The sequence below is a fragment of the Sycon ciliatum genome, chromosome 1, assembly GCF_964019385.1.
Source record: "Sycon ciliatum chromosome 1, ocSycCili1.1, whole genome shotgun sequence".
In the NCBI taxonomy this organism is placed as follows: Eukaryota; Metazoa; Porifera; class Calcarea; order Leucosolenida; family Sycettidae; genus Sycon; species Sycon ciliatum.
Window position 1 is genome coordinate 43,294,711 of NC_088643.1, and position 24,767 is coordinate 43,319,477.

At 45.7% G+C, this 24,767-nt stretch overlaps 2 protein-coding genes across 5 annotated transcripts in view; both read left to right on the forward strand.

Moving 5' to 3' along the window:
• LOC135827368 (uncharacterized) overlaps positions 1–16,235 on the forward strand; it is a 36,623-nt gene extending 20,388 nt beyond the window's left edge. The window contains exons 20-38 of the mRNA XM_065339877.1: positions 706–822; positions 1,361–1,474; positions 1,742–1,855; positions 2,057–2,176; positions 2,553–2,669; positions 5,953–6,129; positions 6,388–6,657; positions 6,803–7,075; positions 7,837–8,084; positions 8,953–9,121; positions 9,333–9,550; positions 10,156–10,426; positions 10,881–11,083; positions 11,638–11,728; positions 12,045–12,463; positions 12,716–13,256; positions 14,062–14,210; positions 14,702–14,834; positions 15,777–16,235. Coding sequence (XP_065195949.1) covers positions 706–822; positions 1,361–1,474; positions 1,742–1,855; positions 2,057–2,176; positions 2,553–2,669; positions 5,953–6,129; positions 6,388–6,657; positions 6,803–7,075; positions 7,837–8,084; positions 8,953–9,121; positions 9,333–9,550; positions 10,156–10,426; positions 10,881–11,083; positions 11,638–11,728; positions 12,045–12,463; positions 12,716–13,256; positions 14,062–14,210; positions 14,702–14,834; positions 15,777–15,817 — 3,785 coding nt within the window. The 3' untranslated portion in view covers positions 15,818–16,235. The remainder of the gene's footprint in view (positions 1–705; positions 823–1,360; positions 1,475–1,741; positions 1,856–2,056; positions 2,177–2,552; positions 2,670–5,952; positions 6,130–6,387; positions 6,658–6,802; positions 7,076–7,836; positions 8,085–8,952; positions 9,122–9,332; positions 9,551–10,155; positions 10,427–10,880; positions 11,084–11,637; positions 11,729–12,044; positions 12,464–12,715; positions 13,257–14,061; positions 14,211–14,701; positions 14,835–15,776) is intronic.
• A 743-nt stretch (positions 16,236–16,978) lies between these two features.
• On the forward strand, positions 16,979–24,198 carry LOC135827382 (uncharacterized). Of its 4 annotated transcripts, none has more exons than XM_065339898.1 (7): positions 16,979–17,264; positions 19,100–19,204; positions 19,946–19,993; positions 20,519–20,619; positions 21,899–21,981; positions 22,152–22,521; positions 23,436–24,198. In XM_065339898.1, exons 2-7 carry the CDS (start codon positions 19,110–19,112, stop codon positions 23,966–23,968), a joined length of 1,230 nt encoding a protein of 409 aa, XP_065195970.1. In that variant the 5' UTR covers positions 16,979–17,264; positions 19,100–19,109; the 3' UTR covers positions 23,969–24,198. The 4 variants fall into 4 exon arrangements, with proteins under 4 accessions (XP_065195970.1, XP_065195965.1, XP_065195954.1 ...); XM_065339893.1 differs by lacking the exon at positions 16,979–17,264 and adding an exon at positions 17,591–17,721; XM_065339882.1 differs by lacking the exon at positions 16,979–17,264 and adding an exon at positions 17,804–18,065.
• Positions 24,199–24,767: the final 569 nt, after the last annotated feature.

A 24,767-nucleotide genomic window follows, 5' to 3' on the forward strand; every position in this document is an offset into this window, starting at 1 on the left:
AGGCGGGTCCACTTCCCGCCGGATGCCAGTCTCGCAGGCCCTCAGCCGTCGACGCGCAGCGACATTGGCGAGCCTCAGCCGCCGAGTGACGTGCCGTCGCCGTGGAGCGACGTTAGCCAGTCTCAGCCGCCGTCACCGTGTGACGTCAGCCAGCCTGCTGAACCTGCCACCCAGCTGTATCGAACACGGTCTGGCCGCGCAGTCGCACCCAGGTCAATCCTGGATGTGTAGGGCCAGAGAGGCCTCATGGACCTGTTCGCTTATGTCACAGTAGCTGAGGTGCCATTGTTATATTGTACATAGAGCTATTGTTGGATACTATGTCTCTGTATTGTTAGCACGCCGTCGTGTGCCATTCATGATTGTTATCTTGTACATAGAGCTATTGTTGGATGTTATGTTCTATATTGTGAACACGCCGTCATATACGTACGGTATGTTATGTAGGTTGTTAAACTCCTTTATGACGAAGGGGATGTTGTATTATGATGTAATGCATTACGTAGCCATGCAAGAGCATGCGCGAGATACGCATCTCGCAGCTGCCTACTTTCATGCAGGATCCTTTAGATGTCGTGGTTCTTATGATTGCCTACAATGGCCAAGTGAGAATATAATCCTGTCGTAAACAACTAACTTGTTTACCCCGAAACAACTGATACCATTATATGCTCTATGTATGTATGTGTGTATATGTGTGTGCAGATACTGAAGTGTGCTCGGTAGAATCGCCGTGCATCAATGGAGTGTGCATGTATGAAGTCGGCTATGGAATTCGGTGCCTTTGTGATCAGGGATATGGCGGCAGTATATGTGCACTAGGTAGGTGTTTTCAATGATTTCACTGCCAGTAACCCTATCACCAACAACTACTAGGGTGCATTGCTTGAAAAAAACCCGCAACATTCTACAACCTTTGCCTCCTCCACCCATCCTTGCTAAATGCCACTCAGATCAAAAGACAATTTTTTCGGTCAAGGTTTAAAAGAAAGTTTGGACAGGCGTATCACGACAAAGAGATCAAGAAAAGCAGGTCACAAATTCCAAAATCAACGTTCAACATGAGGTTTGAGTCCACATTCAGCCGAAATACTCAAAAGCCAATCTGAATGTACTGTAATCGTAATACACCAAATAATATGAGAATGGTATGCATGTGTTCAGAGCAGAGAAGGCATGGGTTCAGGCAGTTTGTCGATGCCGTGTATTATCAATAAGGTTTCCAACCGTGCTCAGGTTTTGCGAATCCAAGAGGTGAAATAACTGTGATGAAGATAGGTTGTTGAGTGTCGGCAGGCGTATGAAGTCAGTCACAGAGCAGTGACACATGAAATGACATTGACCATGTTGTTTTGCTCAGAAATTGACAACTGTGCTTCCAACCCGTGCGCTAACGATGCAACTTGTACCAGCAGTCTGGGCAGCTATTCCTGCTCTTGTCCTGAAGGATATACTGGACAGCGCTGTGACAGAGGTATATTCTGAAAATACAATGCATACATGTATTAAGATCATGTGTGTGTGTTGTTTTTTGCAAAGATCACATCCTCACATATGGCATGAAGTGCTTTCTTCCACTCCCACTAAGTTTGACATGGACAGAAATCTGAGCCATTGGTACCAATCATTCCTACCCTACCTCAATATTTGGCATGGGGAAACCGGTTCCCTTCTGATGGCTGCAAAGTGGATTTTGAAAATTGATTGGAATTATTGTTCCTGCATCCTGTAATTTTTGCAGCTGTCGATCATTGCTCCAGTCAGCCATGTCAGAACAACGGTGTGTGTAGAACCTCCCTGGGCGGTTACACTTGTGAATGTCCGGGTGGTTTCGAGGGAGATCACTGCCAAACAGGTAAGCATGGAACTATCAGTTCATGATTGCGTCTATCTCCACGATTGAAGCATGGCTGCAATAAGTAATGACAATAAAAATTGGCTCTAGGAGTACAACTTGGCACCTAATGAAATTTGTAGTTGGTTGTTGAATGCGCTTCATCGTTGCCATGTTGCTCCTATAATTTGCATTGTATTCCCTGTCCTATATTTTGTGTAGCTTCCTCGCAGCCCTGTGATAGTGAACCCTGCCAGAATGGGGGAACTTGTCGCAATGTACGTCGAGGATATCGGTGCTACTGTCAGCAGGGATTTGAAGGAGCGGATTGTGAAAGAACTGGTACGTGTGTATTGCAAATCAAACTTCCTGGAAAACAAGTTATATTGCCAGTTTGTAGTAATTACATTACCAGACAGAGGAATTGGAGGGAAATGAATTGCAAAGAGACCTGGTGTGTTATCCTGAACCACATGAGCTACTTAGTGTAAGGAAAGCACAATTATAGCTGTCGTTGATTATGTAGTAGTGTGCACATGTCTTTCACATTCTCCTCCTGCTCATGATTCTCCTGCTTCTCCCCTCCACAAACACACCTCCCCAAACTGGGAGACATTGTGCCATGTCTAATTGAGAAACGCAAGGGTGCACTGTGCAAAATGAACCGATGATCTGATTTCGCTGATTTCAGTAATGTGGTGTGTTGTGCTTTTGGCAGTTCAAGCTGGTCCTTGTGCATCGGCACCTTGTCGGAATGGAGGCTCATGCTATGCCAGAGGAAGACGCTATCGTTGCTTCTGCCGCCCAGGCTTCAGAGGCAGATACTGTGAAAGAGGTAAGAACAAGATGAAAGAACTATATTTGAAGGACACACGGTACATGTATGTCTTGGTTGCAGTTTGATTGAGTCTTGGAGAGTACCATCAATTCCAGATCTGCAAGGACATCTTGGTTGCACCAGTACTTTCGTCTATCATCACACACAAACACACAAGCACATGCACACATACACGCGTGCGCACACGTACACGCTCACACGCATGCACGCACACACACACACACTCCTGCCCATCGATGATAGCGAACAAGCTACGTTAGACAAAGCAGCTTGTGCTGGGATTATACCATTCAACAGCTTGCAAGGCTGATGAATTGACCGCCACAAATTTTAGCCTGGTCTACACCACACGGCCGATTGAAGCGGCTTTTTCTGGTCAGTGAATCCCTTTTTTTCATTTATTTGTACACACACCACACCACACGGCATGCACTGACTGTTGGTAACCACCCAGGAGAAGGAAGGAAGAGCTAGGATAATGAGAATGAGAAGAAATATTTTAGCAATGAAAAGTATGAATGCCGCAGACATCACCACGCAACATGACAATTTGTTCAAGGTTTGGTTTTGTGTGTTTCCAAAATCGATTTTCACGTTGCGATCATCAGTGGAAATACGCAACTAAAGAGATCAAGGGAAAAACAAAGGTTAAAATCCAAAGAAGTGTGACACATGACGGGTAACTTGTGGTAAGTATTACAAAAAGTGAGAACTAAAATAAAGAGTAAGTGTGACAAACGGGCATGAACAGTGCAGAAACAACTCATGAACACGGGGTGCAAACTCACGAAAATAACCTAAGTGCTAAAACATGTTCTTTTTGCTTACACAAATCGGGCTTATGCGTACGAATACAAACAGCTTCAAGGACCTTCAACTGCTGGACATAACGGGCACGACACAGTACAGAGAAGTGGGAATCATCATACACACTCAAACAATCGGGACGAGATAACAAATGCAAATACACAGCTGACTTCTTACGAATTTCACCCTCATCAGCTCCATCACCTTCCCTGCCACCTGACTCCTCCTCGTCCGTTTTATCACCATCACCACCAGCCGTCTCACCGTCATCCGCCTCGTCTTCATCCGCCGCCTCGTCATCACCCGCCTCGTCGTCATCTGTATCCTCGCCGTCATCCGCCTCGTCGTCATCTGTATTCTCGTCATCCGCCGCATCATCACCCAACTCATATTCACCACCAGTCAGTCGTCTGATACCATCCATGTTCTCCTTCCTACGTCTGTCCCGTGCCACTGTCCTTACCTCATCTACGTCCCGAGATTGTGTTCCGTTTTGCCCCCGGCTTCCGGTCTCCTTCGATGCTCCGCGTGGGCCTTGGCCATTCCTAGCATATATTTCGGTTGAATAATTGGCGGTCGACCTCCGTGGTCTCTGGACCCACGGATCAATCGCCGGAGGGTGCTGCGGTGTCCGCACAGCCGGATACTGTGTCAAAGAAATGGGCTCAATTTCTGTGATTGGCGGTACTGTTGTTGTTGCCGACTCCTCCCCAACCCCAGCCACCAACGGCACTGGTGGTGGCTCCGGTGGCGGCAAGGGCAACGGTGGAGAAGGCACATTCGGTTGGCTTAGTGATCCACCACTCTTCCTCTGCACCGTGTGTTCGACTTGCTCTGGTTGTGTCAGTGGTAGAGGGAGCGGGTTCTTGCGTGGTCTTCCCCGCTTCGGGCGCTTCGCTTTTGCTGCGTCCTGCAGCATGTGAAGTGGTACATGCTGCTTGATACGTGCGCTCAGGTGTTGAAGGGTCCTACCAACGTACCGGCTATCACAATTCCGGCACTCAAATTGGTAGACCAAGTGGCTCAATAGGTGGGATGGTAGGACATCCTTCCTCACCGTGAACGCACGTATCGTAGTGAACACAGGGATGAAGTGCGCCGCAAAGTATGTTTGTGTAACTAGCGTTTTGATTGTGCGGCACAATGTCTGTGATGCCTCTCCTTTCCAAGGTAAGGAAAGGTAGACTGGGCAACGACTTGGACCAATGATGACGACCTTTGGTTTTGATGCTGATTTTAGTAGCTTGTTTAGCAGTTCCTCCGGGTAACCATTTTTGAGAAACACAGATTTCAGAAAACCTAGCTCATCCTTGAGTCGAGAGGGGGAACAGATTCGCCGCGCTCTATCCACCAGATTCTTCACCAGGTTGACCTTATACAGGTACGAACAATACGAGTCAAACACGATATATTGTCCGGTAAATGTTGGTTTCCTGTATATTGACGTTACAATTTCATCGTTTGACTTCTCCACACGCACATCTAGAAAGGACAAGGTGTTGTTCTGTTCATGCTCAACCGTGAATTTCAGAGAGGGATGTAAGTTATTCAATCGGTCCAAGAAGGCGTCACACTGTTGTACTGAATCAAAATATGTGAACGAGTCGTCGACAAAACGAACGTAAAACTCCGGCCACAGTGACTGGTCCACAAGAGATTCGCAGTAGCCAACAAATATATTTGCCAACACTGGACCTAATGGTGATCCCATGGCTACCCCATCCACCTGCCTATACATCACGTTATCAAATGAAAACTCAACGCCCGTAGTAACAAGAGACATCAGTGTACGGAAGGCACTTCTCTGTACTGTGTCGTGCCCGTTATGTCCAGCAGTTGAAGGTCCTTGAAGCTGTTTGTATTCGTACGCATAAGCCCGATTTGTGTAAGCAAAAAGAACATGTTTTAGCACTTAGGTTATTTTCGTGAGTTTGCACCCCGTGTTCATGAGTTGTTTCTGCACTGTTCATGCCCGTTTGTCACACTTACTCTTTATTTTAGTTCTCACTTTTTGTAATACTTACCACAAGTTACCCGTCATGTGTCACACTTCTTTGGATTTTAACCTTTGTTTTTCCCTTGATCTCTTTAGTTGCGTATTTCCACTGATGATCGCAACGTGAAAATCGATTTTGGAAACACACAAAACCAAACCTTGAACAAATTGTCATGTTGCGTGGTGATGTCTGCGGCATTCATACTTTTCATTGCTATTATTAAACTTTTATCTCCACGTAGATTATTTAGAAGAAATATTTATGTGACTATAATCGTCGGGAGTTGAACCCGCAACCTCTCGATTGGAAATCAACTGCACATACCACTGAACCATATGGGACACGCACACGCACACGCGTGCGCACACGCACAAACACACACACACACACATACATACACAATCACACATACACAATCACAGATACAATTTGGTAACTTTATCTATTACCACGTTTCCGCCCATCTTACTGTGCAGAAAACTGCAAAGTTCCCGGTGAAGTGTTCAGCAGTTGCTCATCAGCATGTCCAGCTACCTGCGACACGCCACGACCATCATGTCAGGAGCCATGCGTCCCATCTTGTGCCTGTGACGTGGGACTGGTCTATGGGAACTTAACCAAGCTGGCCTGTATGCGAGCATCGCAATGCCCATGTGAGTCTCTTGATATTATATGCTATGGGGGGGGGGGGGGGGGGGTGCTGTATTAAAATCAATGGTTTGCCATGTGACGCCTACATGTATTTGCAGATTTATAGATCACCTTAGATCACCTAAATGAGTTCAGGCTCACTTCAAGAACTTCCCTTATTTTAGATGTGCTTATTTTAGATACGAATACGAGCATGTCTCTTTAATTGCCGCTTCAACTCTGTCGAACTTATAAATATTTCTCTTTCTTTCACCTCACAGATCCCAGTATTGAACCCAAGTCATCTATTCGGAAGCCTGGAACAGGAACATTTTTGCAATGCTCCGCCACCGTGCCGCTGGCCGACATAACTGGTTTCCGCTGGACTCGTGCCAACGGCAGTGCATTGCCGGCTGGTCGACATCACTACTTCACTCGCAAAAGTGTCTTGTATATCACCGATCATGAACGTGATGATACTGGCGACTATGTGTGCGAAGTCTTCACTGGGCTCATGTCGCAGAAGGCAACATCTCACATTGAAGTCACTGGTAAGGGGTGTTAGACATGCATGATAAGCATAGATAGAATGTGTCCATCATGAATATGCTTTTTGGTGAATTCAGCCACTTTTTTTCAGTAGATGCATTCTTTCTAAATCCGAAAGGCATTCTGGTACTGCTCTTCACTTTGTAGATGTCAAGGCCAGTATATCACCTCACAACATGCGGGCTGATCGCGGAAGTTCCGTTTCTCTTGAGTGCATTGTATCACCGGAAGAGGCTGTCGTTAGAAGAATCACTTGGAGGAGGTCGGACGGACGACCCTTCTCCAGCGGCAGGACAAAACTATCTGACGACAGGCGCGTGTTGTCGATTGATTCCCTACGCCGCAGTGACAGTGCCGAGTACAGGTGCCTGGTTGTGACAAATCTTGGGGTCACCGAAGGTGCTACCTCCTTTGTTGTAGGTAAGGCTCTTAGCTCTGCAGGGACTTTTACATCTTGAAATGTACTTCTTTATTGCAAGCTCGGGAGATAGTCATATGACATTATGCTGTCTGGTTATTTAAACAATTTTTGTGGAGACAGAAATAAAATTAACGCAATAAGTAAAGCAAGTTGCGCATTCAAAAAACACACACACCACTCGCACAGGTTAGATTTCATTGAACGTTGTCGTTGCCATCTCTACAAAAGGAATTTACTGGCAAAGGTAATTCAACAAGTGACACAATATAAATACTAAAAATGCCGTGAGGTGAAATGATACAAGTGTCAGTGCGAACAACGAGAGGTGAGAACAAAAGCAACTAATGAAGAACAGTTGCAATCACAAGCAAAGAGATGAAAGAACACCTTCAAGGAGGTGTAAAATACAACACTGAGAACTACTGATCTAAATTTACAAACAACTTGAAGGTGAACAAATTCTTCCTTTGTTTACACAAGATTGGTTTAGTTGTGAAGATGTAAATTCTGGGTAATATTGTTTTTTTGCAAAAGCAGCTTGAAGACAGGAAGTGATACTCACTACAGTGGTTTATAAGTACGTTTTAGAATCAGGTGAATTGATTCCACCAGAGTACGGGATATCAGTGGTGCTCCAGTGTTTCAAACTTAAAATTTAGTTCAAATTCCAAAGCCAATTGTCACTGCTATCTACCGTTCTACCTTTGAACCTGTACCGGTGTTTTGTTTTTGTAACATTATTGCTCAAATTGTATTGCAGGAGAAAAGGGTTGCATTGCGGACGGCCGACTACTGGGTGACGGAGAATCACGCTATATTCAGTCTACAGAGACAATCCGTAATGCCAGAGCTGCTGCTGACATCATCTTCTTGGTTGACGAGTCACGATCCATGGAAGCCGAACATGCCTGGTTGGCCAATGTCAGCATTGCGTTGGATAACTCGCTCATCGGCAATGGAATTGGCGGTGATGTCCCCAATCAGTTTGGACTGATTGGATTTGCCAAAGTAAGTAGTTCATTGAGTTCCCTCTACTTTACATTAGTATGTACTGGTGAGACTACTTGGTGGACTGATGTATCGGTAATAGGCAGCCGAGTGGTTAGATCATGGTTCCTCGCCTCAACCTGTCTGAAGTAGTGATGTGGATAACACAGAAAGTAAGTTACTGTCAACTGATGTTAACTGATGGATCAGAACACAAGAAATAGTGAAAAGCAGGACGTGGGTAAGAAATTAAAGGGTCTGGAGCTCTCACCTGGCAAAGGCGAGCCGGTGAACTACATTGCATGCTGCTGGGTAGCGAAGCTGGTGCCAAGATTGCGCCGCTCAACAGTCAAAAGACTGAGCGTGTGCGTCTGCACACAGCCTCTCTCAGTCTGTCTGTCTCTCCCTCCCCCTCTCCAATACAAACAGGATGTATTTACAGCTTGATCATGTCAAATAGGTAATAATGACAACCCTGCCTGGTATGAGTACCGATAGGTGTACGGATGCGGCAGTGCAACCAACATGTGAGTAACCGTGTCATACAGTGTTATACCAGTTTGATACTAGTCCTCTGAGTATGGATACTATGTATCATTTAGAATCATCAAGTAGGGGACACCGTGTCACAAAGTAGGCGTGTTCCACCACCATGGCCCTCTTCGCAGGTGATGACATTTGCAAACTGTCTAGGCCTGAGGAGAGCAGTGGCGATAGTGGTAGTGGTGGTCATGAGTTGATCCTTTTCAACTTTCAACTGAAAGTACTCGTACTGCTCAACATTTCTGTTTCTGTCAGATGATGGCGTCACACGAGAGTTGTACTGAAGAATTGGAGTTGTGGGTGTCTGTCTTTAACTTAAGACCTTTTCTCATCTTTTGGCCTTCAGGATGACCCGAAAGATGTCCTTGGCAGACCTATTCCCATGCCTGATGGTGGATGGATGGGAACTGCAGCTGAGTTCAACCAAGTACGCAGGCAGCTAGCGTTGAATGGCCGATCTGAGGATATGTACTCTGCTATTGAGCTAGCTTTGGACTTTTACCCGCTCAGACCTGGTAAGGAGGAATGTTGGAGAGATCAGTAAACACATCTGTAGTGTTGTTTGCATCTATACCCTCTGCATTTTGTATCCCATGCTTTATCAATTGGAATGTTTGTGGTTAGTTGCACTTGGATCAATAGGCGTGTCAGTAGCTTAGTTTCAGTGTCGATACTCTTGTGCCTTTGGTAATGTTTTTTTTCTTCTTCTTCAAATACTTTCTACAGGAATGGCCTGTCAGATTGTTGGTGTAACTGATGAAGGTAGAACGCCACTTGTGCAGGCTGATGGTAGCGCACCGCTCACTTGGCAGTTTATCCATGATCGACTGAAGGCCAGGGGCTGCTTTCTGAATGTGATCGTCAATGAGCAGATGAAGTCATTCGAGGACACTGGTATCGTGGATGCCCTGGGTGTTACTGGTGATAACACTAGCACTGTGGAAGTAAGTCATGGCTGGCATGTTGTGAAGGGACGTCGGAAGGTTATCTATGGTGGTACGGTCAGCCATCTGAAGTTCAATTTACTCGTGAGGAGGGTTCTGAGCCGAAAATGTTGGAAATTTTGAGCCCAGATCAGTGTATTTTATTGATTCACAGGGTACCCGGGGCGAAAGTGGTACGGTCAATACCGTAGTGACCGTACCGTGTCCGACGCCTCTGTAGCACACGGCACGAAAAGTCATAGATAGTATCTGTTTCTAGTAAAGTCAATTCAATCCATGTGAAGAAGAGGTTGTGGCGACTTTGGCGATGCCGGGGAGTTGTGTTTCGCTCTCTACGCAGGAGCTCACTCTTTTCCTGCGGATTGGAAAAGCGCAAGCTCCCATGTAGGGAGTAATACGCAAAACTTCCTTTCATTCCATTTGCTGGTTCTCATGAACGTTGCAGTGCTGAAACATGGTTTATTCCGTCTGCCAGCCTTCATTTCGTATCTTTTAAATGAGTTATGTGAATATTAATTCAGTCATTGTCTTCTACTTGGAAACATGTTGCTGAGATTGTGCGTTTGTGTGTCTGTGTGTGTGTGTGCGCGCACACGCACGCTTAGATTCCCGGAGGTGATTTCCGTATAGCCCGTGGAACTGGTGGACCGGTAGCTAGCAGTGGCCATGGTACAACTCACGAAGCTTATACTCGACTTGCTTTCAGTACTGGTGGAGCAGCGTGGGATCTGAATCGGCTCAGAGTCGGTGGTGACACGGCACGTTCCTTTACAAAGGGCTTTGTCTGGCTTAAAGAGAGGGAGATCAGCGAGCAGCTGTGTACGTCGTGTACATGCCAAGGAGGAGCAGAAGCAGTTTGCAGTCCAGGATGCATTAGTGAGTACACTCACACAGCATAGCTGCAACAGTACCGTGTATCATATCTGCACACAGTCTGGTATTAGTTTGGTGATGAGCTCATAGTAAAAAGAGGGGGGGGGGGGGGGGTGGGGGTGGGGGAGGTTTATACTCTAGCCCGCTAAGGTAGAGAACATGGTTAGTAGTGTACTCACTAGTTGATAACTGGTATGTCCAGAGTGCTCCACAATTCTACACCACAGACGTTTAGTAGCGATTTGATCTAGTGCATGCCAAAACCATCATAGGAGTTTTCACTCAATCTCCCAACAGCTAGCTGTTTCGACCTTGCTAGATCTCATTATCGGGGCTCAGATTTACTGGGCAAGCCGATCACAATGGTCAATGATAATAGTAGTTTTATTTAGTTTTCCTGATGTTATTGCTAATTTGCATTCGCGGCTACGTCTATGTACCTTCCTCTTTTGCTCAGTTGAGAAGCCACAAGTAATTATCACATCAACAAGTGCTGGCTACGGTAACACGCTTAGTGCAGTCAACCAAGGCGGACTGGCTGAGTTCATTTGTGAGGCAGACGGTGAGCCGCTGCCGGAATTCTCTTGGACCCTAGAAGGCGGTGGGGACTTACCTGGTGATGTGAGAATGTACGGAAGTGCTGGACGTAGTGTGCTTCAGGTATGACATATCCCACTATGCCTGCTTGCCATTATCATAAAGTGCCACCAAACTGTCCGAATTATCCGAAAAGCTGTCCAAAAATTCACCCCCTTTTCCGAAATCGATGTGAAGAGATCCTCTCAATCTTCAACAGGAGCTCCCAAGGATTGTACTTGATATAATACGTTATGGTTAGGTTTTTGTACTTGATACGCATACATGCAGGTTTTCCACATGAGGTGAGGGGGGGGGGGGGGGGATTTATTGGGTGTTTGTAGGAAGGTGTGACTGTCCAATCTTGGCTGAGAAAACAATATTGGGTAGCCGATTGGATAATGGGTAGCTGATTGGATATATTCCACTTCTCTGGTGGTGTATGTCTTGCATGCGTTTTAAACCTTGAAATCCAAATCAACGTTATCTGAGAACATCCCTCTCAAACATATGGCATTTAGTGTATATCTAGTATTGAGTGGGTGTCATTGACATTTGTATTGAAATGGTTCCCACAGAAATGCGACTGTGCATTAACCTGCTTGTTGTGTTTTCTCATTACCTTTGACTGCCCTTAGGTTCCTAACGTTCAAGATCGTGTTTGTGTGGAATGTGTAGCGTCAAATGCCGATGGATTTCTCTCTAAAGTCCAATGTGTGGAGAGCCTAGGTAAGCAGGTTGCAAGATATCTCTTTGTGGGAAAGGGGATGTGCTCCTGGCGGTTGTTAGTATGGTTGGATTTTCCATAGGATTTCATACCGCTTCTCTTCATGGAATGATATTCAACGTCCCTCTGTGCAGTCACCAAACTCATGGCGAGCATCACTCAGTTTGTGAGCTGGGATATTTTTAATTGTGTCATATGTAGATGCATATTGATTCCTCATGCTGTGGAGATAACCTACTACTTACTCCTCACCTCACAGGGCTGCCAAACTTGATATCCCTCTCTTCCTTTTGTGCTGTGTTGTCGTTGTTTGCACAGCAACGTGTACGCTGCAAGACCGGACTGTGGAGGTTCTACATGGCGACTCTGTCAGGAACTATTCCACCCATCGGGGTGATGACGTGGTGCGCTTGCCTTCCTCGGCCATTGTTGTTCTGGTGGTGGACGAGTCGGGGTCAATGGTGGGAGAACATCTGTGGCTCAACACCACTGTCCAGGCATTGGAAAGTAACCTTCTGGCCAAGGGAGTAGGAGTCGTGAATCCCAACCGGTACGCACTTGTGGGTTTCGCCAGCCCTGCAGACGTCACTGGACGCATTATTTCTCTCGCTGATCAAGGACACTGTGGAACGGCCGAGGAGATGAGTGGTGCACTCAACCAGCTTCAAGTTGACGGAACGTTAGAAGATGGCTATGCTGCCATGAGTCTGGCTCTGAACACCATCAGCTGCTTGCAGGTAGGAGTGTAAATATCTAGGCATGCCTTATACTGGTTTAGAAAGCATAACAAATAATATGATAAGTTTGAGATCCTCTGGCAGGTATTTTGCTGCAGATAGGTGAAACGGCACGATACCGCAAGGCGTATTCTAACTTGAGCTATGCCGTCTGTTCTTGTATGCTGTCTATCATAATAATAATTATTATCATGACATTATCACTGTCATTGATTGCAGCAGTATGCTGTGTTGCTTGACTGTAACCTTTAGGAGGCTCGTCCGAAAGAAGTTGCATGCCAAGTAATTCTGGCCACAGATGAAGGAAGAGACCAGCTTGAACCTGAAATACAGTATGATGACATGCTGGAGTCGCTGAGCCGAAAAGACTGCATTCTCAATGTTGTCATCTGGGAGAGATTTAGAGGAAGGGAACTGGCTACCCCGTCAGATCCACATCCACGCTGGCAAGTTGCGCTAGGAATTGACCGTAAGAACAGGGCCGTTGTTGCAGATGGGGACAACTTTGCCTTTCTCCCGGAAGGCAATGCCTGGACGATAACTGGTCGAGAAAACACACATCGGACATATGTGCAGCTTGCTACTCAAACCGGCGGTGGAGCGTGGGATCTTGAGAAGCTGCGTACGGAGCAATACAGGCAGGCCTTCACCAATGGCTTCATCACTGCAAAGGTTGAAGAGATTCAGCAGCAGATTTACGGCCGTTGCGAAGAGTGTACGTGCGACTCTGGACTGCTGCGTTGTAGTGTTGTTGAGGGTGTCAGCACAAGGCAGAGATGTATCAGTCCACCGGGTAAGTCTTACACTACACTCATATCTCTTTAACTGAGCCTCAAAGTTACGGCCACCTCAATCTAATGGGCACCCTGCGGATGAGAAATAGTGGAAAAATTACCGGACTTTTGTCAAAAGTTATGTGCAGTGCCTGGTCCCGGACCGCCAGGATAAGCGAGATACAAATGTACTTGCTTTTCTATGGTTAGTGAACTTGACTACTGGTCACTCTCAAGTCCTATCCTAAGTTCATTGTTTCATATCCAGCCTGAGTTCAAGCAATTGTTTATATAAGCATGCATTTCCGGACAACCTAAATCAACCGCTGGCACGTAAATTAACTGCCGGAATGCTGTATATTAAAATACATAGTTTGCACTTTCCTGTCCTTCAATCTGGTTGCTGTGAATGTACTGCAGATGAGTTCATGTTCAGTTTATATAGCAGAGACCAAAGATATACAGAATCATCCTCACTTACAGCTCTGTGATGTATTCATACACCCGGCTATGGCCCGGCTGCTGTACCTGAAGCCTATTTTGACTTCCAGTCACTGCTATTGCAGATACCTCTGTATGGTATGCATAACAACAAAGTGTCTGCCTACTAGTATACTTGAAAACCCTACACACACCATCATCAAATCAAGTGGTCTCTTTGCTTCAAATTACAATATCTCTATCAAATTTTCGGGGAGGAGCCATCATCAGGATATACTCTTCTGTAAAAAAGAATGACCTCGGAATTGCCTCGCTGAACCTGCAGGCCTGGAGTGTTTTTGTATAGAGCTATTATGTGCCTGGATGCCTATCTGATTTCTGCAGCAAACCGTCAACTTGGAGTTGTAATACTGCCAGTCACGGAGAGCCTGTCTGAGGGAGGAAGTTACGCCAAATTCCAGTGTTCAGCTGTGTTGCAGAACAGTGATGAAGACAATGTTACACCTATCACTGTCACCTGGGTGTCACATCCGGTAAGATTGGCTTTCTTAGCATTGCAGGGCATTGCACAGGGTATGTTCGAAAGTGGTTGCCGAATGCAAACTGCTTACGTATTGAATCCCTGCACACAGGCACGCATACATGCCCACACACACACAGAGGTTTAGGACATTGTTTAGTAACAGCATTCAACTTTTCAGGATCAGCTGGTTCACAGGTATGTCTTGAAGCAGTAAGAATATACCTCTGAACAGGGTCGACAAAGTTTGGCGGCTTCATAAAAAAAACGTTTGTGTTGGCATGCCTGGTTTGTCAATACTCTTCTTGAACTGCATACATTTCTTCATGGCATGATAGATATATACTGTATGGTACTGTACGTCTACACACTCTCTGAGGGAGACAAGCTTCTCACCATCCTAGTCATTGAGAACAATCATCATCATAATCATAACCCTGCTGTCCAAGTAACAAGAAGTGATTGTTTCCTCCGCACTGTTGTTCGTCTGTTGGCTGTGCTTAGATCCAAGCTGTAGTTGACTTGGCCAGCAGTGAGCTGCAGTTCAGTAACCTGACATCTAATGATCAGGGCACGTACACGTGTCAAGCACGCAATGCTGAAGGCTACGGGGAGGCCAGTGTGGACCTAATCATTGGTAAGTACAATCTTCGCTGGCAACGCCTAGCCAAAGTACAATAATATTGCACAATAATCTCCAGTAAAGCACCCGGTATGGGTCCTAGGCTCTCGCCGCATACATCTATATCAGCACAGTGGCCGAGAATATGGCCGATATGCATTATTATATTCAGATCAATGAATTCCCATCACTGTTGCACTGGTATCCAGCAGCGAGTAGTGGCATGTAAGGAGACAGCAGAAGATCATAGTACGCGAAGCGATGTACCTTGTAACTCCACTTTTGGAAGCTCTAGGTGATTTGTGGTCTATGCAACTCATGATCGCTTTCTTGACTTGCTGATCTATTGCCCTGGTAGGGACTGTAATGGGCAGCTCAGGGTCGAAACGCATGGCATTTAGAGTTATAGTGATGCGTGTTGTCTCCCTGTGCGCTAGGACTTCCTGGTGTCCAGTTAAGTCAGGCCTGGCACCATGAAGTGTGTTATGTGTGTGGGTGTATGTGTGTGCGCACACGCGTGTGCGTGTGCGCGCATGTGTGTGTATGCGTGTGTGTGTATGCGTGTGTGTGTATGCGTGTGTGTGTGTGTGTGTGTGTGTGTGTGTGTGTGTGTGTGTGTGTGGAGACCAAAAGGAAGTATGGATTCACTGGCCAGAGAAAGCCACTTCATAGCTGTGTCGTGTAGATCAGGCTCAATAGTGGCGGTAAATTCTTTAGCCTCGCAAGCTGTTGAATGGTGCAATCCCAGCACAAGTTGCGTCTGCTGTAGCTTCTGCTGTAGCATCGCTATCATCGCCTCCGGCGATGGGCGTCAAATGGTGAAATGGTGTGTGTGTGTGTGTGTGTGTGTGTGTGTGTGTGTGTGTGTGTGTGTGTGTGTGTGTGTGTGTGTGTGTGTGTGTGTGTGTGTGTGTGTGTGTGTGTGTGTGGTGTGTTGCACTATGTTGTATGATGCAGCTCCTCAAGACTCAGCACCCCAGGCTGGTACCACTGTATGATCTGACAAGACATGGAACTCATGTACCTCAAGTCATTCTGGCAATACATTGCAAATTCCAGAGTCCGGGATACTCTAGAATATTCGTCATAATAACCCTTAGCATTCTCATTAGATCTGAGTTGAGATATTAGTAGGAATATCAACACTATAATAGTGCTCTGCCAAACATATTATGTTAGCCGATGCATAGGCTGTGTCCATCTGATGGTATCAAAATTATCTAGCAAGCCAGCACTTGCCTGCTGTTGTCTGTAAAGCAAGAAAATTGTGCTGCTTGGCACTAGTTTGATACCTGGATAGCTAGTGGCTTCATCGTTTTGTGTACGTATGAGTACACATGCACATGTACCAGTTCCAGCGTAACATTGGCGCTGCCACTGTTGTCTCCTGAATTATTGACTGTATCGATAACAATGGTTGACACTGGTTGGCGTGTGCGTTTGCATGTGTGTTTGTGCGAGCGTCAGTATGTGTACCCGTCAGCATCACGCCAAGACGTAGCCCGTTCAAAGAAGTTCCCGGTTATCTAGACTTTGCATGCAGGGTAGGCTGAAGGTATTCCGTAAGTTATTTTAAAAGGTCTGCGATCATATTCCAACACCATACCCATTTCATCGTGGACATTCAATAGTAATACAGTCCTGTAGTAAGTAGTTATCATGATATCGATGGACAGAGAATTCCCATGAAAGAGGACTGCAGTGGATATACCAGTGCATGGTCATTTTGCATGGAGCTAGAGCTAAACCAGTAACAGTATTGCTGTTTACATCTTAGAGATCCTTAGTTCAACGCGTTATACTTGTACTGATAGCGCTGTTGGGTAGTCTACAAAGACTACATACATGTACATGCCTGTGTATACTATTATTATGGCAAGTGACAACGACAGCGACATTCTCATGACTGGATTCATGAGCATGTCGATCTCGTGATCGTCCGGCCTGTAGAGTGTAAACAATAAGAACACAAAAACTAAACGAAATCGACTCAACCTCGCGTGATGTTTCGCTTTCCGTGACCGACGCGACGCGCGTGCACGAGCTAGCTGCGAGACTCCCGCTAGACGGCCCCCACTACAACCCGAGATCCGACTGCATTTCCACAGTATGAGTGGGGATCATAACATAGAATGGTTGTTTTGTCATTGATAAGGTAGCCAACGACTCCAGGGACCAGAGTGCTAGTGGTGTCGCGACTTGCATGCTAAACTAAAGTCTAGAACGACAGTCTACAGCGGTGGTGTTGTTTAAAGAGCGACGAGAGAAGAACTTGCGCTGACTGACAGGATTTTGAAGACACACGTAGCGCAAGGTTTGCGGCTGCTGGGACTGCGGTGAATGCTTACGTTCCTTGAACGCAGCCTCGTAACGTTACCAGCGAGTGAGGCTCAAGAAAAGCAACTGCACAGGAAGGATCGTGTGACTCTCTGACGGTCGTGCGGGGTAAGCAAAGCTGAACTACAAAATAACTGCTGTTACGGTTACTTGCTTGGTTGACAGCATGTTACAAGGCGGAGGACGCACTGTGTTCGGAAACAGTGCCCCCGGCCTTACTAATACCATAGTGTTACTTGTAATACGTGTGCCTTGTTCCCAGCACGATACGCCTAGAATATCACCTACGCGTATACGGAGGACACAGGTGGTATATTTATTGTGTCCGTTAGTCAACAAGTCCAAACTACGTACATACTTGCAATGATTCACACTACAACTAGTACAAGCGGTCTCTGATCCCTTGTCAGTCAAACGGCGAAGTGAGATACGATGCTATTTCTCGATTTTGTTCTTGTCTCTTTCTACTTTTCCAAGTAGCGAATGAACCCATCGGAGGACGGTGGAAAGATTTTATCGTGGGTGGGATGCTACACTGTAGGGATCAGGACACCACACGTGCGTGGTAGGTTCTACGGAGGATAGATTCTACAATGACATACTACTACTACTAGTACTAGTACTTACAAGTGAACCTGGTCCTGGCCTTGGTCTCCATGTGCATGGCTTCACTGCACTCACGCCTTCCTCGCACTAGCACTCCCCGCAGAGCGACAGACAATATTTCAAAGTCGACCGACAGTCAGTATTTCAAGGACAGCGCTTTGTTCTTAGCTACAAAGATCACCTAGTTGAAGTCGACAATGATGCTTGTCGCACTGGAATGGTGGATGGACCGTGGCCATTGGCGGCGTGGAGATGGGCAATGGACGAAGAAAGACCCGACAAATGCTACCCCTACTATGCAAGGTTCGCCGAGCACCGTGTTTAGTTGGACAGTGCAACGATCATGAGTTTTTTTTTCTTGGCAAAATATCGGTGGACTCTAGTCTATAGGTTACTCAAATCTAGCTCTGTGTACTGACATCTTGCAAATATCATACGGATGGAAAATTCAAATGGAGATGTAATGCTCATGAGTCATGTCCAAAAGCGTGGAGGATTCCGTTTGATGAATGAAACAGTAGACCAGTGGAGTTGAGCTTACAGCTGAGTTAGAATACTCTGTCTACATACTACAGTCAGTATAGCCTATAGGTGCGCCAGACTCAGCGTAGTTTTGAATTTAGTGTGTATGATAATATCTAGAATAACGTTAGGTATCAGCAGTGGTACATGGTAAGCTTCCATTAGTTTTTTAAAATCATGCTGAAGCTGATCTGTTCTACAGTCGTCGCCAAAAACGGTAGCTGTACGTCGTTGTATGGGCCGCATGCACTGCCACTAGCTGCTACTACAGTACAGTAGTACCGACACTAGCCTAGTGCACGGCACATACCCTGCAGTCAGGCCTGCATACACTCGATGCAGTGCTCGACCCGACTGCAGCAGGCAGAGTTCAGCGCAAACTACTGTAGTCGATTGTTCATGCAAGCCACGATGCCACCATGAACGATGAAGTACCGCCGGTGAACCATGGTAAACGCGTACCATACCATTGTATCCATGGCAGTGGCCGGATTGTTTTGACGACGACTGTAGTACTACCGGTCTGGCAAATGAGACTTTAGTCAGGAGTGGATACGCACTGGGTGCTCTGTAGCCTTGTAACGTACATTCACCATTATTTAGCAGCACCAAAAATATTGCTTTGCTGAATCTGAGTCTGATTATTGAGTTCAAGGAGTTGCTATGGAAGTGGTGTTCAAGTAGCCTGCTGTCATTGCATACATCAATGGGCTGTCAGTGGGTTCACAGCTCGGATAGGTCATCTTGCTTTTTATAATAGGTGGTTCAACCATGCTGGTGTCAATTGCTCTTGCTTGTTGGTGTCGACCCTGCAGCTTTCCAAAGATGGCATCCTTGAAACACAGATCACCCCAGGATATCCTGTCCGGGCAAATGAAAAAGAGCGTGTCTCAGCCGAACTTCTCGAAAACTAGAACTGTGTAAGTAACCGGGCACGATGTTATCGCCAGTCAACTCCTTATTTAGTGTGAATTTCTGCCAAGAGTGTCTGTGATAGGCTTTGGCGGATAATGCTCGAAAAGGTGGCAGATTCTGCTCGAAAAGCAGTGAAATTGGCAGAACCATACAAACTTTATGGCGGGCAATTCCTCGAATTCTGCTCCATTTCTTTATCCACATACCAAACATGCATGAAACTTACCAGAAAAGTACCGAATTCTGCCAATTTTTCTGCCGGCATTATCCGCAAAGGCCTAGTCTGTGACGATACTATTGTATCATTATCACTGAATAGTGTGACAGTCATTCGACAAGTAAACCTCATCACCATCATAACCAGTGTGAGCTTTCAGAATCGGACACTCCACTGTCTTCATGCAATGAAGTAGGAAACACTAAATACTTGTGTTGTTCAAGGTTCACTTCTTTGAAAGAAATGCCAACTCCAATCGCCCCTATCTGCACCATTGGATTCAATCAATGCCCTACTCCCGTGTATGGGAAGTCTTCTTTTTTAACATCACTTCCAAGTCTTACAAGGAGCTTTGTCAACCTCCTTCCAGAAATTGACTCTGTCTACATGTGGTTAATTGTGTTTGTGTGTTTGTGTGTGTGTGTGCTGTGTGTGCCGTGTGTGTGTGTGTATGCCATGTGTGTGTGTGTGTGTGTGTGTGTGTGTGTGTGTGTGTGTATGTATGTGTGTGTTGTATGCTACACTGCAGTGACTACAGCAATGTGAAGAGCCGTTGTGGATCCACGGTGAACGCTAGGTAAAACCCATCAGCAGTATTCCTGTCTTAGTATCTGACAATTAAAAGTACAGTGCACTACATTGAATGAAACAATATGACCAATTTGACCAATTTGCTCACATATCCACGTATCGGCTGTATAACACATGCATGCAATCTTTTCAATTAAAAGATAATTTCTTGTAAAGATTCTAGGCCATGGAGCCATGGAGCTCTAGCACTTAGTGTCAAATCTAGAATGCAGTGATGAAATTGAAAACTTATCTTATGTACAAAGATCAGCCCGAGTCCCATCAGCCGTACATCCCAGTGTTTGTTGTACCTTGAGCCATGCAACCTTGGCCTTAGTCAATCTATCCATGAGGATGACAAGGTTGTTCTTCATTTTCTCACCATTGTGTGTGTGTGTGTGTGTTGTGTGTGTGTGTGTGTGTGTGTGTGTGTGTGTGTGTGTGTGTGTGTGTGTGTGTGTGTGTGCACTTGTGTCCGTGCATGCATATTTCTGCATGCATGTGTGACTGCTTGTGGCACGTGTCTGTTCAGTCACAAACCAGGAGGTGGCATGAAGAAGATTGCAACGGCAAAGGTCGATTTTAGTGGTGTCGAGTCGAGGACCTCATCAAGGCATGGCAACTACGTGGCAGGTACGAGTGGCCAATTGATTTCCTAATACACACTGTTGTGATATCTAGCCAATGACTGTACTGATATATTCAGCGATGTTCCTAAAAGGTCAACACGGATATAGCACAAAATAGTGGTAGCGACCTCGGCGATAATTTTATAATTAGTTGGTTGCTCCCACACTGGAGCTCACACCTTTCCCGCCGACCTGACTTGACACTTTTAAGTGCAAAAGTGACTCACGACTGCCATCCAGAGCACAGAGAAGTCCATCCAAACTTCGACTCGGCAAAACTGCTAGAAAGCAGCACTCCCTGCTCAAAGTGTGCCTGAAGAGCAAAACTTATAATTGTAGTGCTCTCCAGGCCAGCCCTCACCAGGTATACAGACTTACAGTGACGCTCCGTTTCCAGCGCTACAAACACCTCGTGAACACCAGATAGCAGCGTGAGTCAGTGTCGCTCATGCGGGAGAGATCGGCGGGGAAAGCGCGAGCTCCAAAGTGGTAAGCAACCAACTTTCTTATGGAGATAGCATTTGCAAAATTGACAAAATAAATAATATGGCCTGTACTGACTCTGACATGCAAACTGCAATGGTGATGGGTTCTGAGTATGGTATTTGCAGAACGGTTGTGTTCTATTGACTTTCCACACGACAAGAAAGAAGGAAAACATAAGAATCCAAATATGGACTTGGTCCGGCTGTGTGTGTCGAAATTTCAAAATTAATCTAATAACAATAGTGATTAATTTCACCGTGGGTGTTAACTGAATGGTCCTGTTTGTTTTATTTTTGAATTCTTTTTTTCTAACCTTGGTGCGCGGTTCATGTTCACTGTGTGGGCCTATTTTGGTTGTCAATTCTCACTTAATACCGTATGTCAGCGCCTTTAAAGCCATGGCCTTATATTCAAAACACCGCTGCTTTCCTAGATATTTTAGATGCAAAATGACTCACCCGCTACGCCATGCAATAAAAGTCAAAGTCCACACAGAAATTTTAATCTAAATCTACTTGTTCACCGTTGCTGCTGGGCTGTAAGTTTGTTAGCATAGTACGTATTCCTTCATTTTGGAAAACAGACTTCGAATGTCAGTTCATTTATGAAGCCCATGGCCTTATAACTGAGACTGGCTTTATAATCGAATATACCTCCATGGCTTTAAAGGTGCGGACACACGGTATATGACCATCAGTGTTGGTAGCCATTATTCTCATGGTAAACGGGTGTGGAGGCGTTTACTTTAAATGTCCCTGCTTCCTGGATTTATCCTGATATTGATCTGCTCGCCACAGGTGGCGGCAAGGTTAAAATTGTCGACAAGCCGGTGAAGTTAGGTCGTGTTACGTCAAGGATTGACTCAGGAAAGTCAACACCGGTGAGTAAGTTTGAAGGTCTGCAGCTTACCATATATACATGTGTGCATGTAGACTGGTGAGGGATTGGCACTTGCTACTAACACAGCTTACCTCTCCTGCATGTCTTGAATGGGTTTGGAGTTATGCTATTTAGCTTACTTTGCGTATGGTGCAATCGTTGTCACTGCAGCACTTCAGGCCATCGGATGTGACACCCTTGCCATCCTGTGTATCACCGACATCATCTTTGACCGGATTGACCCGCTCGAAAAGCGAATCATCTTCTCCTAGCACATTGCGTCATGTGCAAGGCCATCATGTGGCGATGACACTACATGACCATGAGAAAGTTCAAGAGCAGATTCGTAAGCTATCGGTAGAAGAGGGTGCACATGAAGAGAGCAGCACGTCACCTGGACAGAGCCCGACAACAGCGAGGAAGCCGTATCGCAAAGGGCCATCCTCTGAGAAGGCAGTAAAACTGCCTCTTGGTCTTCGCCGCTTTGCCTCGTCCACCTCTTCACTTTCTCGTCCAGTGGAAAGACTGAGTGACACATCAGGTAAACTATATCTTTATCATAGCATGTCGTGTGATATGACGTAATCTGTTGAAGTAATAGTATGTTGGCAATGCTCAGTTTGTGACAGACTTGCTCAGATTATATATACCCTTGAAGTACATTGTGTAGTAATCTAACCAGTTACGCCAGGATGTCAACTAAATCACTGGTGGCTTGTGAATTGTCAGCGGGATTGTGGCGTGTTACACATCATCAAGACGTTTTAGTACTCTTCTGCAGTAGGCAGCGCTTGTAACATGCTTGTCAAGCCTACGCTACTCTACACATTCTACTACCACATCAAGTTACTTTGCTGCTGTATCTAAAAGTGCGTGGCAACTGTGTACCCCACTGTGACACACAGAGCTTTGTGCGTTGGCTACATTTTCAGATGATTGTGTACGACACGGACGTCTCTGTTGTTACTGTAGCTGTGTGCACGATAATGATACTGTCCAAATGTACTGCACGTTGTTACCACTCTTGTTGGTTGGACTGTAAACTAACGAAAGAGACAGGAACATGTGGCCATTGTTTTGCCAAGAAACCTGGAAGGAAATGCATTGACTTTTTATGTATACTGCTACCATATCTTCCAAATCCATTCCACAGCTCAAATGAGGCTCGAAACATCCAGAATGTTCGACCATTTTACCAAGTATAAAAGTCTGAAATAATGTCATAGTTAAAAAAAATGTTTATTCACTGCTCACCCTCGAGTTACGCATCACCACCAATCCTTGTGTTAACGACAATTTCTCTTTTCTAGTGTTTTTCTGAAGAGACGACACCGAAACGTTGAAGGCAATGGCATTACTACGTATAATGTGATTGTCAGTACATAGATAGCTTCATTTATTGCCTTGAACTCCATAGCTGTTATTTTTTTGTGGATTGTTCCTCACCTCTTGTAGGCGCTGGCAAACGACTTACACGGCACACATCACTTGACCCAGCAAGATTTAGACAAGCAGAGGAAAGAACTATATCATACACATCTACCCCATCATCGGCCGCTGTGAAGACTGGATCCCGACTTCGAAAGTACGGCAGTGCAAGTTCTGGCATAGGTAATAGCGGCAACAGCCGTAAGAGTGGTCTCTCCTCGGTTTCGTCGTCTGGTTTCCACGAGAGAACGACTAGCCTTGATGAGGACCGGCTCGGTAGAGATTGGATTCGTGAACAGGAGACAGAGGGGAGTGAAAGTGCTGAATCCGTTTCAGCTGCAGACCTTGTTACACAGTCACTGACCTCATTGCCAGAAGCCAGTGTGTCTGAGAACGGGCAGGAGTTTGCACATGCCTCCCCTACATCAGGTGAAAACAATCAAGAGTTGGATATTGAAGTACATAGTGAGCCAGCAAATGAGAGGTCACACACTTCCTTGCTGTCACCTATCAGGGAGGCGAGTATTGAGCAAGGCGCATTTGATTCACTTCAGGCCTAAGTTGGCCCTCCTGAATACTTGAATTACTATTACATCACAGGAACACACTTCATGTTTTTTTTAAATGTTCACTTGAGTGCTTTTTTGATCATTTTCAGAACAATTAATATTTTAGGCCCGATTCACTTTCCGGCTGTCATCTCGGACCAGGATATTTCACTTCTCACGTATGGATGTATTCTTGAATTGCCACGCTAACTCTACTTGTAAGAGGATAGTCTGATGTGTTATTGAAAGGTCGCCGATGTTGCAGTTTGTATGCATGATGCATATGTGCGTGATACGTGTATGGGAAGCCGGGTATGCCTGTGGTCGTACCGTGCGACTACTTTTGTTTTGAATACAGGATGAAGTGTGGCTCGAAAAATCACGAGCTGTACCATGTCAAATGAGAAGTTTGTATGTAGTCATTACAGCTCGGGGATCAACGGATTTGATTTAGTCATTACAGAATATGATTGTACTCTGACAGCTTTGAACACACTGATACCAGTACTCTCTCTGCAATTCCTGAGTTTGTAATAGGAAGCATCAATGCCACCATGCACTTAGACCACCTCATTGACAAGGCAATGCAGTTCTGGAAAGACAGTGATAATCTGCATGGACTGATATACACTTTCAACTCTGATGTTGATTGCCTTTTAATATCTAGTCGGGTGGGTACCCATGAGTGCAGAAAGTGTGCCTCGGGCTGGACTTCTTTCCACAGCTGAAGCTCCGTGATATCTTTGGTGTGCCCTATCTAGCATAAGTAGGTAGTTGCAATATGTTTTGAGCAAACGCCACGAATAGACAA